The sequence below is a fragment of the Meriones unguiculatus genome, chromosome 6 (genome assembly GCF_030254825.1).
Source record: "Meriones unguiculatus strain TT.TT164.6M chromosome 6, Bangor_MerUng_6.1, whole genome shotgun sequence".
Lineage (NCBI taxonomy): Eukaryota > Metazoa > Chordata > Mammalia > Rodentia > Muridae > Meriones > Meriones unguiculatus.
The window spans coordinates 132,439,480-132,454,345 of record NC_083354.1 but is presented as its reverse complement, the minus strand read 5'-3'; the positions used below and the strand labels follow the sequence as shown (position 1 = coordinate 132,454,345).

The 14,866-nt window shown below is 42.1% G+C and overlaps 1 protein-coding gene across 2 annotated transcripts in view; it reads left to right on the top strand.

Moving 5' to 3' along the window:
* Positions 1–14,866, top strand: part of Nkain3 (sodium/potassium transporting ATPase interacting 3) — a 593,086-nt gene that overhangs the window by 560,437 nt on the left and 17,783 nt on the right. Inside the window, exon 6 of one of the 2 annotated variants that reach the window (XM_060386050.1) lies at positions 8,142–8,212. The exons of the other annotated variant lie outside the window; for it this stretch is intronic. Within the exon in view, the coding sequence (XP_060242033.1) occupies positions 8,142–8,212 (71 nt within the window). The remainder of the gene's footprint in view (positions 1–8,141; positions 8,213–14,866) is intronic. 2 annotated transcript variants of the gene reach the window in all.

Sequence of the window (14,866 nt, the reverse complement as noted above, 5' to 3'; positions counted from 1 at the left end):
AGAAGAAGAAGAAGAAGAAGAAGAAGAAAGGAAAGGAAAGGAAAGGAAAGGAAAGGAAAGGAAAGGAAAGGAAAGGAAAGGAAAGGAAAGGAAAGGAAAGGAAAGGAAAGGAAAGGAAAGGAAAGGAAAGGAAAGGAAAGGAAAGGAAAGGAAAGGAAAGGAAAGGAAAGGAAAGGAAAGGAAAGGAAAGGAAAAGGAAAGGAAAGGAAAGGAAAGGAAAGGAAAGGAAAGGAAAGGAAAGGAAAGGAAAGGAAAGGAAAGGAAAGGAAAGGAAAGGAAAGGAAAGGAAAGGAAAGGAAAGGAAAGGAAAGGAAAGGAAAGGAAAGGAAAGGAAAGGAAAGGAAAGGAAAGGAAAGGAAAGGAAAGGAAAGGAAAGGGAAGGAAAGGAAAGGAAAGGAAAGGAAAGGAAAGGAGGAGAAGAAAATAGTGTTTCAAATGAGAAATGTCTAAAATTGTAGAAGCAGGCAGTAAAAAGGAATTATAGAGAGACTTTAAAGCCAACAAGTATTTGTCACTTGATTTATAGAGCAAAGTAAAACTTTGGCTAGTCATAAGCAAGAATGATAAAAATGGATTGAATAAAACTGAGTAACTGTAATAAAATACCTTACATGGGAAAAGAATTCACTCAGAGTTGTTGAGATAAATTCTGGGCCTGTTTTTAGCCTCAGACCTTTTGAAACATTATTTTTTTTCGTTCAGCCATTCTCTTCTGCTTCATTGACCTCAAAAAGGTTCTAGAATTTATTATCCCATTATTTAAGTATTACACACTTAGAAAATTCTAAGGTGGAAAGAAACTGTCAGCAAAGATTACAAGAAACACTTCGTTTCAGAAATCTGAACTCGCAGAAGGAGCAAAAGCCAAAAGCCCAGTCAATAAAAACACGAGGAAGCACAAAAACACAGAGAAAGGGGCATTTTTTAAAGCTGTGCTTTGTCTAGAATGAAACGTTGCTCCAGATGAGGCCAAGAATACTGACCAAAGTTTTTGATCACCAGTGAATATAAACGGACAGTAGCTGAAAGGGTCCTCAGCTCAGGAAGGGACTTCAGTAAAGACGCTGTAGGCAGACGCCTGTGGTAGCCATTCCATGCAGTTACTAAGCAGGTAAAAGTATCTGGTGGGCTAAGGGCATTTCTACCATTGTGAAACAGGGCACAACTACTGTTGCTTTCAGAGCTAGAAAAGTTCAGGAAGAATAGAATTTCTGTTAAAGATGAAAGTGACAGAAGAGAAGAAAAAACTTATTAGTAGATAGGGTGATGTTTGCTTGTGGTCGCAGCAGCTGGGAGGTAGAGGAGGAAGGTCACTTCCTCAATGTCATCCTCATCCCCATACGTGAGGTTGGGCTACATACGCTCTGTCAGAAAAAAAATAAAAAGAAAGCAAGGAAAGAGACAGTTGCTGTTCTTTTCTGCACACTAGAAAATAAGCACCCCAAGTGCATGTGCTGAGCTGAGATAAGGGTAGTGTGGGCAGCTGCGTTACTGGCATCTTTATAAGGCCGAGAGCTCCTGCCAAACGAAGGCGGAGAAGAGTAAATACCACCATCCAAGCACCTTACAGGGACACTGAGCAGCCTCCCATTTGCAAGACATAAAAGACAACGTAGTAAATCATTCAGGGTCTAGGGGATCCAGAACTAAGTCCAGTCAGAGTCTTCCAGCACCTAAAAGAACAACACTGAAAATATTACCATAAGAATCGCTGTGTGTGGATCACACAAAGAGGATTTTTTTTTTATCTGCAAAGCATCCTGTGGAATGTCTTAAAATATGAAGAAAAGAGAAATCTCACCCCCTCAAAGTTCATGCGAGTAGGGAAGCTAAAGACCAGAGAAAAATGTCAGCACCAATCAAATATTAAAGGGAAGGTGAATGAAGGCATCTCGTGGCCACTCTGGCAGGCCCCACACTCCCGCCCCCTCCCCAGCAGCAGCATGCAGAGAGCTTAAAGAGCTCCCATAGGTGACTTGAGGCCACAAATTTTTCTTCACTTGAGATCCTCCCCGCCCCACCAAGCAGCGTTTACAAGGAAAAGTGCACCTTTCTAGAATACAAACATTTATAGAAGATAAAACTCCTGAGCATCACGCTATGACTCACTGATGATTTTCCACCCTACAAGTCAGCTGACCTTTCCAAATGGAAGAAACTGGGTCTCAAGTCCAGTGCAGGCTGTATCAGAACAGAACACTCTCCCCTGGAACAAGAATGCATTGTGGGGATTTTTACAAATTCTCACATAACTGTAAGCTAAACAAAGTTTCTGAAATACGGGAAATCAATACTTGAAGACATGTGTCCCCAGGAGAAGCCGCTGCAGCAGTGTTGGGAGATGGGACCTTGAGGCTGAGTCTTAAGAGCAGTGAATGTCCTGGTCAAGGACGAAGATTGCTAGGGAACAAGCCCACCTCCTCAGGGATTTGTCATCTCTAACATATTTCCTTCCATAAGTTCTCATGACCTTTCTCCTTACACAGGAGTTATGAGGTAACACAAAAGCCCTTAGCAGAAGCCTCCACAATTACCAACCAAATAAAGCTCCTCTTCATTGATTGGCCAGTCTTAGGTACTCTGTTATAGCAACAGACAGCTGCTGTGTGTGTCTATACCCTGCATTTACCTGAGGCGACACCTCTGGAATGAAGACCATTTCTCTCACTGCCTCCCATCTCGTTCCCCAGCACAAGGAAGACCAAGGGATCCTAGTGAAAGTGGTGATGCTCTCTGGTTCTCTGCACTGAGAACCAGAGTGCCACTGAGGTCCACTGAACCATAACAGAGCACACATCAGAACCTGAGATGAAGCGGGGAGGGATGAGAGGGAGTAAGGAATGTCCACTTGGCATGGCTGCTCCATGTGGCAGGAGGTGATAATGTTGTGCAGAGCGCTCAAGACGAAGGCAGCTCCTGGCATGCTGTCCTGACTATGCAGCTGGAGCTGATGTGCTGTGACGCATTTCATTGGCCCTGTGTGCTTCCTGTGTTTGGTTTTGCATGCTTGCTGGGAAGTAAAAGGCCAAAATATTCCTGAGTCATAACAAGAGTAGGGGAACAGCCATGAAGATGGCGTTTTGTCACTTCCTCATCTGAAGCCTGGGGGGAGGGGGGGTCACATAGCTTGTTGACCCAAGTAGCAGAGCATGGGCAGTCACGGCCTCTGAAATCCTCAATATTGTAGGGTACTGTCAAGTTCCCTTGCATGGCAGACGCAGCATGGTGTCCGGAGGCACTCATTGTCCTGTGATTGCCAAGCCCAGAGCCTTAGTTTAGCACAGCAGGCCATGCCTTCTGAAAGCTCAGATGTGTCAGACAGGAGAGAGTGGCGAATTAGCGTCAATACAAGTATTGTGTCCCCTGCTAACATGGGTAGACCTTCTCTGCCACCTGCCTCTGAAATAACTGGCCTCTCTTCTATGTAGCATGCTGCTCGGTCTCTTTAAATGATCTGAATGGACAGCAAGTTCCTGCCTGGCTTTCGTTTATAGGAATCTCCTCATAGAAGAAGCAAACTGAGGAATGATGAAGCAGAATAAGAAGATAATGTCAGAATAAATGTTATGGGGTTTGGGGTATTGCATAATAACAGAACACTTCTCTAGCTTGCAAAAGGTTCTTCTTCCATCTTTGATGTCACAAAACAAAAGAAATAATAATAGTGAATCTGGTAACTGGTCCTCCTCTTCCTGAATTTTGTCTTTTCTCTGAGCTAGCAGTGTTAGCTTGTCCCTTGTCCCTTGATGCAGTGGCAAGAAACTCCTTGTCCCTTAATGCAGTGGCAAGACACAAAGCAGTATGGCTCAAGCTGGAATGAAATGTTTTTATTCTGATTATTGGTAAATACACTTAAAACCGGGACACAAAGGACAGCTCAAATACTCGCTGGTGCGGTATGCACGAGGCATACCGCAGCTCAGGGCTAGACTGCAAATCGAGGTATACGAGTTCTTGTCTGACAGCACCATGGAAACCTAGACTTTCTGTTCCCTTCCCTCCCTGCCACGTGTGGCGTTTCAAACTGTCACAGGAGATCACAGGATCCTGCTGGGCCCTTTATCTCTGGCTGCTAACTCTTGGACTGCAACTGCCATGCTTCAGGGAAGCCCGAGAGATGCTCCTGTTGGAAGTGACAGACTTCCCAGCCTCAGCTCAGCCAAGAAGCAGCAACCTGTACCAACTTCCCACCTCAGACACTGAGCCTCTAGCTCCCTGCAAAGAGAGCCTGGCTAAGACAGAGTAGGGCAGGAAAGGTCCCCTCCTGCTGTGCTGGGTTCCAACCGTCAATCATGAGCAAATGTTTCTAAGCCAATAATGCGGGCGTCCCGTCACTTGGTAAAGTGCAACCCCACAAGCTGTATGTGCGCATGCTGCACTGAAAGGTTAACTGATGCTCCATGGTTCCAAAGCTAGGAAGTCGCTAAAGAACCTGCGAGTCCACCCACAGATGGTAGAGGCTTCCTTCCCTGTGATCCCAGTAAAAATAAGAGGGGGAAACTCAGATGTGAAAAATGAGCTAAAATACAAACTGCAAATACAAATATAAAATAATATTCTCAGTGTATAAAATGAGAAGATAATGTGACTTCTTGATAATAAAAGAGAAACTCGGGCTGTTTTTTTACATATAGTCTAAGTTTGTGGTTCAAAGGAATTTAGGTAACCCAAAGAGGTACAGATACAGTGAAAAATGGACTCCAGCCCACAGAGAGGGCTCTCCATATCAACAGCACCAGAGTTTTTCCCTGAGGAATGAGAAGCATCGACGCCTGCATGGCCTCTGGGAAGCACAGGGGAGTGGTCACGGCTGAAGGGGACTTGTCCTATAAACGGCCGGCTTTCCACTGTCTCAGGAGCTGCAGTGGACTGTTGCCCAGGTGAAGCAGCCATGTTCACTATCAGATATCAGCATGTGTTCTGTGATGAACAGAGAGTGGCGTTTGTGTAAGTGAGAGGTGCAATGGCTGAGCAAGGATGACTGACCCAGGCACATGAACGGAAGCTTCATTCGTGACCTAACGTGTCCATTAGATGAACAGAGACGTTACAATTGGATGTGAACCCGAACTTGCATGGTGAGATAATGTTCTGCAGAGAAATGCTGTGACTCATTCAGTTGAGAATCTTGGCAGAGTTTGGGGCGGGGCACTACCATGAGCAGCCACAAAGAAATTCAATTACAAGCAACGTTAGTTCTTCCAGGAAGATGCTTCGCTGTAGGTTTGAATGCTGGCCCCGGAAGTGAATTTGAAGGATTGAAAATGGGCCTTTCCCGGTCCTGCTCTTCCCCTGTGCATCCTGTGAGAGCAATGCCTCAGTCTCAAGAATGGAGGAGGCTGCCACCTGCCTCTGAAATAACTGGCCTCTCTTCTATGTAGCATGCTGCTCGGTCTCTTTAAATGATCTGAATGGACAGCAAGTTCCTGCCTGGCTTTCGTTTATAGGAATCTCCTCATAGAAGAAGCAAACCGAGGAATGATGAAGCGGAATAAGAAGATAATGTCAGAATAAATGTTATGGGGTTTGGGGTATTGCAACACAACCACCTGTAACTCCAGCTCCAGGAATTAGACACATGGACTGACCCGTGCGGCTCCTGCAGATACGTGGTCACACACACATAAAACGAGTTTTCTGGAGAGTGGAGGCCGACTCCCAGCTGTGCTAATATTTTTCTAAAATGCACATCATACTCCAGATGTAATAGCTGGGGTAGCCAGAACTCACCCTCAATGTCCTGAGGCTGCCTGGCAGGCAGTGGCTGGATGCTACCTCTACCCTGCCTGCACCTCTGCCATGCTCACTGCAGACTTCAGATCCTCTGCGGTTGTTGTTGTCTTGACTACAGATTTCAAAGGGTGTTGCCATCCCCAGTAAAAACAGGATGTCTTCCTTCACGGATCGATTTCAAATTACCTAACCCTAGGTAATTTGACTTGGATCAGCAGGTAAAGGTGCTTCCCGCCAAGCTTAACGATCTGAGTTGGATCCCCAGAATCCACATGGTGCAAAGGGAGAGCCCACTCCTGCAAGTTGTCCTGTGTCCTCCACATGTGTGCCAGGTCACCTACACACACCCACACCCACAAAGAAAGTTGGCCAGTGTACTGTGGCACTGGTGGAGGTGGCCGAGCAGCTAAGAGCCCTTGCTGGTCTTGCAGAGAACCTTGGTTTGGTTCACAGCACCCACAGGGCGTCTCACAGCCACCTGTAACTCCAGCTCCAGGAATTATACACATGGACTGACCCGTGCTGCTCCTGCAGATACGTGGTCACACACACATAAAACAAATATAAAACTATAAATGAGATTTTTTTACTTTTAATTTAAATTTACTAATCCTACAAAGAAACTTCAGAGAAGGCTGTAAATAGATTTATAAAAATAATGTAATTAATAATGAACATCTGTGTTTTTTTTCTCAAAATACCAATTATATGATATATCAACAACAGAGATAATTAAAAACAGATTAAAAACCATGGAAATTAATGATTCTTTTAACATATTATAAATCAATATGTAGGCATATTCATTTTATTTTGCTTTGATGCATATACACACACACCATCTAATGTTTAGACTGTGGTTTTTCAAGTCAAACTATTTTATTTATTATTTATACATTGTTGTAGTTATTTATAAGTTTTGTGTATTTTTCACACCCTCTTTACTTTTAAAATGTGCTCTATAAGTTATCCAGTCATTCAATTTTAATCAATTCTATTTTCCCTCTAAAATTCTACCCAGAAATCTAAAGAAGTGAGGACAAATATTTTATTAAATTTCTTTTAAAACTTAGTCCAAACTTACAGTTAAATGTCTTGCTTAGACTCAGGAGACGAAAAATTTTCAGGGTCTCAGGCAAATTGTGTCTCCTCATTTCCTTTCTTAAGCGATGAACATGGCAGAAAAATGACGCCGTTTCTGGCCACCTTTCCTACAGCGGGACTTCTTAGAGATGCTCCTTGCCATTTAGTGGCTAGGCACCCACAGGCTCATACTTATTTACCGAGGTGGTGAAAATTTGATTTTCCTGGCCTTGCTTCAGCTACTCAAAGGAAGTTAAGTGTAGGTCATTGGTTGCCAGAGTGCCTATAGCTACTCAAGAATTCGGTAAAACTGCTAGACCCCTTCATCTCTCTCTCAACGTTAGTTGCCTGAAACGCCTGTCTTGAACTGAGTGTGATAGTTTGCATACAGTGTGTTTCACTGTATGTGTACACGCACTCATACTCATGTCCCTTAGATTCCAGTGCTCTTGTGTACCTAGAAACCAATAGTACTCAACAAACTACTGTCCAAACCAAAGTTCAGTGGCTCTGGACCTTCCTAATGCTACAGCCCTTTAGTACAGTTCCAAGCATAAAATTCTTTTTGATGCTACTTCATAACTGTAATTTTACTAGTTTTATGAATCATAATGTATAGGTGTTTTCTAGTGGTCTTAGGTGACCCCTGTGAACAGATTATTTGGCTGCCTTAGTGGTTGCTACCCACAGGTTGAGAACTGCTGGCTTAAAGTAATACTTTCAGTGGAAAATAGAATAAAAGAACAAATTAAAGATTTGAGAGGAAAGTATAGTAAGGCAGAAGGAAATTATAAACATGACTATAAAAATCACCATGCCTCTAGAGACTACAGGCAGATCCCTATGGTGTCCAGCACATGGAAACTTCGCAAAAGTTGCAAGACAAATGATGGTTTCTTAGGAATAGCTTGAGGACAGAGGCATGGAGACAGACTGTGACTTCCCAAAGGTGATTTTAATTGTGTAGTGAATATTCTTAAGAAGGTAAGATGTGGGTCTTGGCAACCAAAATAGAAATACATTTTGATATGTAAGGAGATACATTATTTCAGAGGTCTTAATATTTCAGAGGATCACATTTTTTTTATTACTGAAATCAATAGCAGCTGTGACTTTTCAAGGCCCTAAAAGCTCAGGTTATTTGTGTGTCTTTTAAATTTTCCCTACCATATTTTTAGGAGCCCTTTGTACTAAATATTCACTTCTTCCATTTTGTAGGAAACTGATTTTTTTTTTAGTCTAACGCATATGTAGACTTCTTTAAAATTCAGTGTTATTTGCATTTTCATTTACGCATTGATCCAACGTGGGCTGCTGTGTTTCAGTTGATTTCATGGGTGGACCAGACGCGCACCCGCACTGCCAGGATCATGTTGCATTAAAGCCTGTTAAACCTGTAAGTAGAGGTGTGACAGTATGCAAAATATTAATCCATCTAACCTGGCCTAAACTAACCAACTCTGGGGCACTTTGGACCTTCTAATCATCACTGCTTTAATTTTCATTCCTAATAAAACAACTGTCATATGTAACCCAATATCATTATTACTGGTTCCAGAGAGGATTTGATGTAGGTGATATGGCATGTACTTCTAAAGTGATGTTCTTGTCTAATTGTTTTCGTCATCAGTTGATTGATCGCCTTTGGGAAAACAGGGTTGTTTATTCTACAAAAATGAAGACTGAATGAGTCTCTGGGTGTCACAGCAGAGTAGACAGGGAGTGGGAGGGGCCATGGATTACAGTCAAGGCTTACAGAATACAGGTACCTTGTTAAACATGCCTGAGTCTTACATCATCTGTCATGTGGCTTCATGGGAAAAGGATGGATTGTTGTGGGGTAGGAGGTAATCTTTAATAAACACAGCTCATATGAGCAGTCGCTTCTAAGTTTCATTTACAATCAATGTTGTTTATAATTTAAAACAACTCAGGATTAAGTTTACTATATTCCTCAAGGGAATAGAAAAAGTCAATAACAAAGTGACCCCATGGAACTGCTCTAATTTCAGATTCAGGAAGGAATCTTGGAGGATGGATTCCTAAAATCCTGGAATATAATGGAAGAGGCTCAGTGACTCCACTCTTGAGAAACTCAAAGTAGAAAATAGGCCAGCATACAAAATAACAGCTGTCATATGCTAGCTGTGTTGCCTACACTGTCTCATCGAATTATTGTGAAAGGAATATTAATATATATTAATCAATATTTCCATTTTATGAGTATGAAAACCGAACCTCAACAAAGAATTAGGAGCTTTCTCAACATCTCATTATTAATAAATAGAAGAGCTGGCCTCTTCTATGGGTAATGCAGTGTTACTTAGCAGGACTTAACAGACATGCTCAAGTGGACATCCTGTGTGTTCTGCCCAACCTTAGATAATTCTGAGGTAGCAGAATGTCCCGTAAATCCATCACCAGTATGCAACCACATAGCAAAGGCTCCATGGCTGCCTTACTGGCACTTTGGTCCATGCTCAGATCTGCACTGATCCCGCAGCACCTCTGAGGACTGAGGTCCTGAGGAACCTGCAAAAAAGAATTAGTTAGAGCAAACATGACTCATACACCATCCAAGTCGGCACTTTGCTCATCACCTCATTACATTTGCTTGTGAATGATCGCAAATGAGGTGCTCCAAAAGTCAGTATTTGCAGGTCGGAGAGCATGGTAGGAGTTACGTCAATTACCAGAGTGTTAAGTGCACTGGAAACGAAAGAGAACAAAGATGAAGCCTGGTGATGGCTGGAAAAGCCTTCATGTATTTGTTCTAAGATAAGAGATGATTAATGGACTCTTTAATCTTGCCATGAAAAAAAGGAAAACCTCTACAGAGAAATTGCAGTGTGAAAAACGTTGCTGTGTAAGAGAGTATATTAGGGAAGTTATTAAGAACTGTAATTGATTAATGTTGACCACAGGGGTCTCCTTTCTCAGGGGACTTTAAAGAATGGATTATTAAATACCTATGCATCTCTCAAGTTGCATGTGACATGTCCCAGGACAAGTGACTTCCTTTTATGTTCACTGAGGCCCCTTCACCTGGGGATCGAGACCACATTAAACATCCTTTTAAGATCACCTGCCAAGCTTTGATCAAGTGCTCTGTCTCCTCAAAGGGTTTTCTCACTGTCCTGTTCACTGCTGCACCTGCACCACTTCAGTGGAGCATTGACATAAACCACAGGCTGCGAAAAGGCTCTGCTTTGACACATGCTTATTATCACATCGTGTGTGTGTGTGTGTGTGTGTGTGTGTGTGTGTGTGTGTGTGTGTAAGGAGTGCCTTTCAACCACAAAGGGAGTGGAAATCTGAAAAATCAAACTAAGCCTGAATTGAAATCATTGTACATAGAACAGTTTTGAAAATCGCTGTTTCTCCCTAGTATACAAATGTTTCCGTATTGATCCAGCGAGCATCTATTAGATGCTTGGCTCCTTTTTCTAAGGCCTTTCATACTCTTGCAATTCACCCAGCCCACTGATACCATAGTATATGCACACACACACATGCATGCACCAGCTTGGAGAAGAAGCCAGCTTTCTGTACTAAAGTGATCAAGAGGAGAGTGAATGCTCAGCTGATTTTAAGCTTTCATTGACTCTTTCATTTACATGAAGTATAAAGCCAGACTTCATGAGGAAGCCTCTTTATTGAGAGAGGCAAAAGCATCCTCAGCACATTCCCAGACATGTGTCTAGGAACAGGTGCCTTTCTGTTGAAGAAGAGTTGATAAAAGCTGACAGCCTGTTTGTGGATAGCACTCTACAACTGTACAGGAAGACTCATACCCGTGCCTCGGCATCAGCTTACCCATGGCCGAATTGTGGGCATGCGTGCAGCGGAGAGCAGTGGTGAGGGGGGTGATGCAGTTCACATATGAGGCCGGGTTTTGTTCTTTCTTTTTACAATAGTGGTATCAAGGCCCGTTGATTAATTATGTCATTTTAATTCTATTTATAGTCATCAATTGATTAACTGCAATGGGGTGAACCACTCACTTCCCTGGGAGCTGGAGATAAAAAGATAAATAGCAATTGAGTATTGGCCTCTAATGCTGATTACCCAGGAGGGGAGACCTACATAGGAGAAAATAAACATGAAATAAGATCTCCAAGATAATGTTCTGCCCAAGTGGAAATGGCTGTTTCCCATAGTAGAGAAAGTCTTTACTGGGAAATGACACTGAATTGACACTGAGAAGACATGGAGTTTGTAAAAGGAACAAAGACCACACCCTGCACAAAACAGTTTGCCAGTCTCTCACAAAGCTATGCATACTACTCCCACATGACCTAGCATCTGAACTTTTGTGTATTACTCAAAAAAATAAAAATAAAAAGAAGAAGAAGAAGAAAGCTTATGTCCACACAAAGATCTGCCCATGATGTTTACTGGTGCTTTACTCAGAGTGGCCCAAACTGGAAAGAATCCACCATGCCCTGTAACAGAAGAATGGATAAAGACGCTAAAAGCAACATAATAGTATTAAACAGTCAAAAGAAATGGGTATCAGTCATAAAATGTGAGTGTATATTATTAAGTGAGAGGAGACAGACAGAAAAGGCCATTGCAGTGTTCATTTCTAAGTATATGGCATTATTTTTTTAAAAAGCAAAACTGAAGACAATGCATAAATCAGGGGCTGGAGAGAGGATGGAGAAAGAGAGATCAGAGAGTATTGGCAGGACAAAAATAGTTTGGAATTATACTACATTTCTAGATATATGACATTATACTTTCTTTTTCAAATTCATAGAATAAACTGCAATGTGAGGTATGGGCTTTGGGCACAATCATGCAGGTTCATCGACTATAACCAGCAGCCATTGTCTCGGCAGCTGACAGTGGCAAAGGCCATGTATGAATATGGAAAATCTCTATACCTTCCTCTTAATTTTGTCATGAACCTATAATTGAAGAAGAAGGTGAGAAGGGGGAAGAGAAAGAAGATGGAGAATGTCTCTCATATGGAAGCTGAGATGATTGTTCTTCTTGACTTCCAACTCTTTCACTCAAGAAAATTTTGTATGAAACCACAGTTTATAGATACATGAGAAGTGTGTATAATTAAACATTTACTGATAATAAATTATAATACAATTCTTTGACATATGTAATTTTACCATTAGCGACAAAAATTTATATAGCAATTAGATGGACGTTTTGTTTATTTTTACATTAATAATTCAAGTTTGGCTGAAAGTACACAGGATATAGAGCTATTTTTCCAAGTTTATCAATATTTTGGTTTTATAATCCATTTCTGCTGAGGACACCATTTTGAATAAATGCATAATAAAAAATTGTAGAAGTATTTTGGGGAATATTTCAGAAATTCTGTCCTAATCCCAAACCAAAATTCATTTAATATCTTTTACACAATGCCAAACAGAATCTCAAACAGCACTTTCCAGAGGCAAACATTCAAACGTGACGCTATAGGTGTGCTAATTCGGTGCTTCGGTGCTGAAGAATGGCAGCAGGAAGATGTTCAGTCTGTTTTCTGTGATTGAATCATGTGTTTCTATGACAGCAGAAAACGTGCATGGTAAAATCATAGTAACTCATGCTGTACAGTAGTCTGGAATCTGAGCTGCATGTTTTAGGCAGTGTTGGTGTTATGCAGCTTGTTTGCATGCACCCTGCAAAGTGTGCTCATTATGTGTTCGGAGGTAGGCCATGGTGATACTGGTAAGGTGAGTACTGCCATAAATGCTCCATATTCATTGCATGTTTGATGTCGAAATAACTTTTGATCATTGTATATTCAGAACTCTTTAACTATTACATGGCTATATCTGTTGTGGGGTTGTGTCACTGGATTTGGGAGCCATCCATGATTACAATTTTGACAAACTTTAATTTAGTCGCTCATTATGTTGTTCTCAGAAATTGCATCTCACTGTCATATATGGTTTTATGCTCTACTATTTTTCTTCTCAAAGGTAAATTTACTTTTGCTCTTCCCTTTCCCTTGCTGTCATTATTGCCTCCAATGTGGAAATGCCTCTTCAAAGCCCAGCTGGCCTCCAGAAACCTTGGCTTGGTCCAAATCATGGATGGCTCCCAAATCCAGTGACACAACCCCATAACAGATATAGCCCAGTGTCAGAATCTGAACTCTGGAAGGCAAGATCTAAGTTCACGGCTCTGCAATCTGATGGCTGACATTTTGCTCACGTAATGAGAGGATCCTTAAGGAAGAAGGTGCTGAGGTGGAGCAGGCACCTTGGCAGTTCTTGGTGAAGACACCAAGCTCAGCAACTGTCAGGCCGTTATCTACACAGTTCTACTCTTTATGCCTACCACTGTCAAATCGCCTTCAGTAGGGCCTGGGGAAATAGCTTGACCAATACAGTGCATGTCACACAAGCATGTGTGTCTGAGTGTGACCCCTGGCACCTACTTAAAATGCCAGTCATGAAAGCATGGCATGGCGTATCTCTAATCCTAGGGCTGAGAAGGTGGACACGGGGCTAGGGATTGCTGTCCAGAAGAGCTCAGTGAATCAGTGGTTGGGCTTCAATGCTGAGCCCTGTCCCAAAAAATACGAGGGAGTCCAAGATTGGAGGCACAAACCTTTAATAAACCTTTAATTTATTAACTAAGTAAAGATAGGTGAATGATGAAGACAGTCCATGTCGACCTCTGATGTCCTGAACCAAATGCACTCATGTGCATGAGCACACACACACAAATGCATTCACACATGTACCTTAATACACACACACACAAAATACTTTAGTGGTTGTCTTCTGAGTGAGTCTTGCAAATGTGGGACAAAGATCAGAGTTCGCTTATGCCATAGTCCGTCATCATGCCACAGCTGACAGAGTGGAGTAACCTCACACTAACTTTCAGTAGGGTCTCCACTGGAACCTCCCTAGCCACCACTCACAAAGGATTGTATGTCTGCTGAAAGCCAAGAGCAAGAGTAGCTCTTGCCTACAAGGACCAAGCCAAGGTTTCTGGAGGCCAGCTGGGCTTTGAAGAGGCATTTCCACATTGGAGGCAATAATGACAGCAAGGGAAAGGGAAGAGCAAAAGTAAATTTACCTTTGAGAAGAAAAATAGTAGAGCATAAAACCATATATGACAGTGAGATGCAATTTCTGAGAACAACATAATGAGCGACTAAATTAAAGTTTGTCAAAATTGTAACTGGTGCATTTCCACTCAAAAGGCAGCATCTGGATAGTAGGAAAATTAAGTTCCATGTCGCAGTAATTCTTCACATAAAAGTAATTAGAGCAAGGCACTTTATCAAAGAGAGATAGCAGCTGCGTTCCAGAACTGTGCTGTACAGCAGAGGCAGAGCGACACTGGATTCTGATGGAAGCATCCAACAGGAAGATGCCCGTGGCTACAGCTTAGAAAGGTTTGATGAGACCCTTTATTCTGAACTCACCTGTCACTTTTAAAAACTCTTTTCCTAAGACTTCCAAATGAGAACTTGACTTTTCTATAGTGTCTTGACTTGTCTGATTGCCTTTGCTGGAAATTAATTTTTCTTCACAAAAATTGCTATATGCCATGTGTCACTCTGTTGCCTCTAAGTGATAAAAGGCAGAGGCACCTAATCCCTATTTCAAAACACTATTCCAGCATGCTCTGGGTAGGGATCATTGCTGCCTGTTTGTTTATGTTTTGCTTTGTTTGGGGTTTTGTTGTTGTTGTTGCTTGGTTGGTTGTTTTTCTCCAAGAGTTCAGAACCACAGAAAACTCACCTATGATGTCTGGGGACAGATGCCAAGAGGAAAGTGTCTATTTGCTCTTTCCTGAGAGCATCCCTTTTCTGTCAGTAATGGTGCCATTGTAAATTGTCTCCACACAAGATCATTTTGGATTTAGTGTCTTGATTGAGCTCTATCTAGTTAGACAAATCAGGTACACAATCACAGGTGTGCCTTGGTTGGGGGAGGTGGGTAAGACGGTGGAATAAAGGATTTCCACATCCTTATTAAAAAAATAATAATAATAACTGCCACTACTCCAGCCAGGACAGCAGGTGGACTGACGCCTGACCTTCACTTCTTCAAGTCCC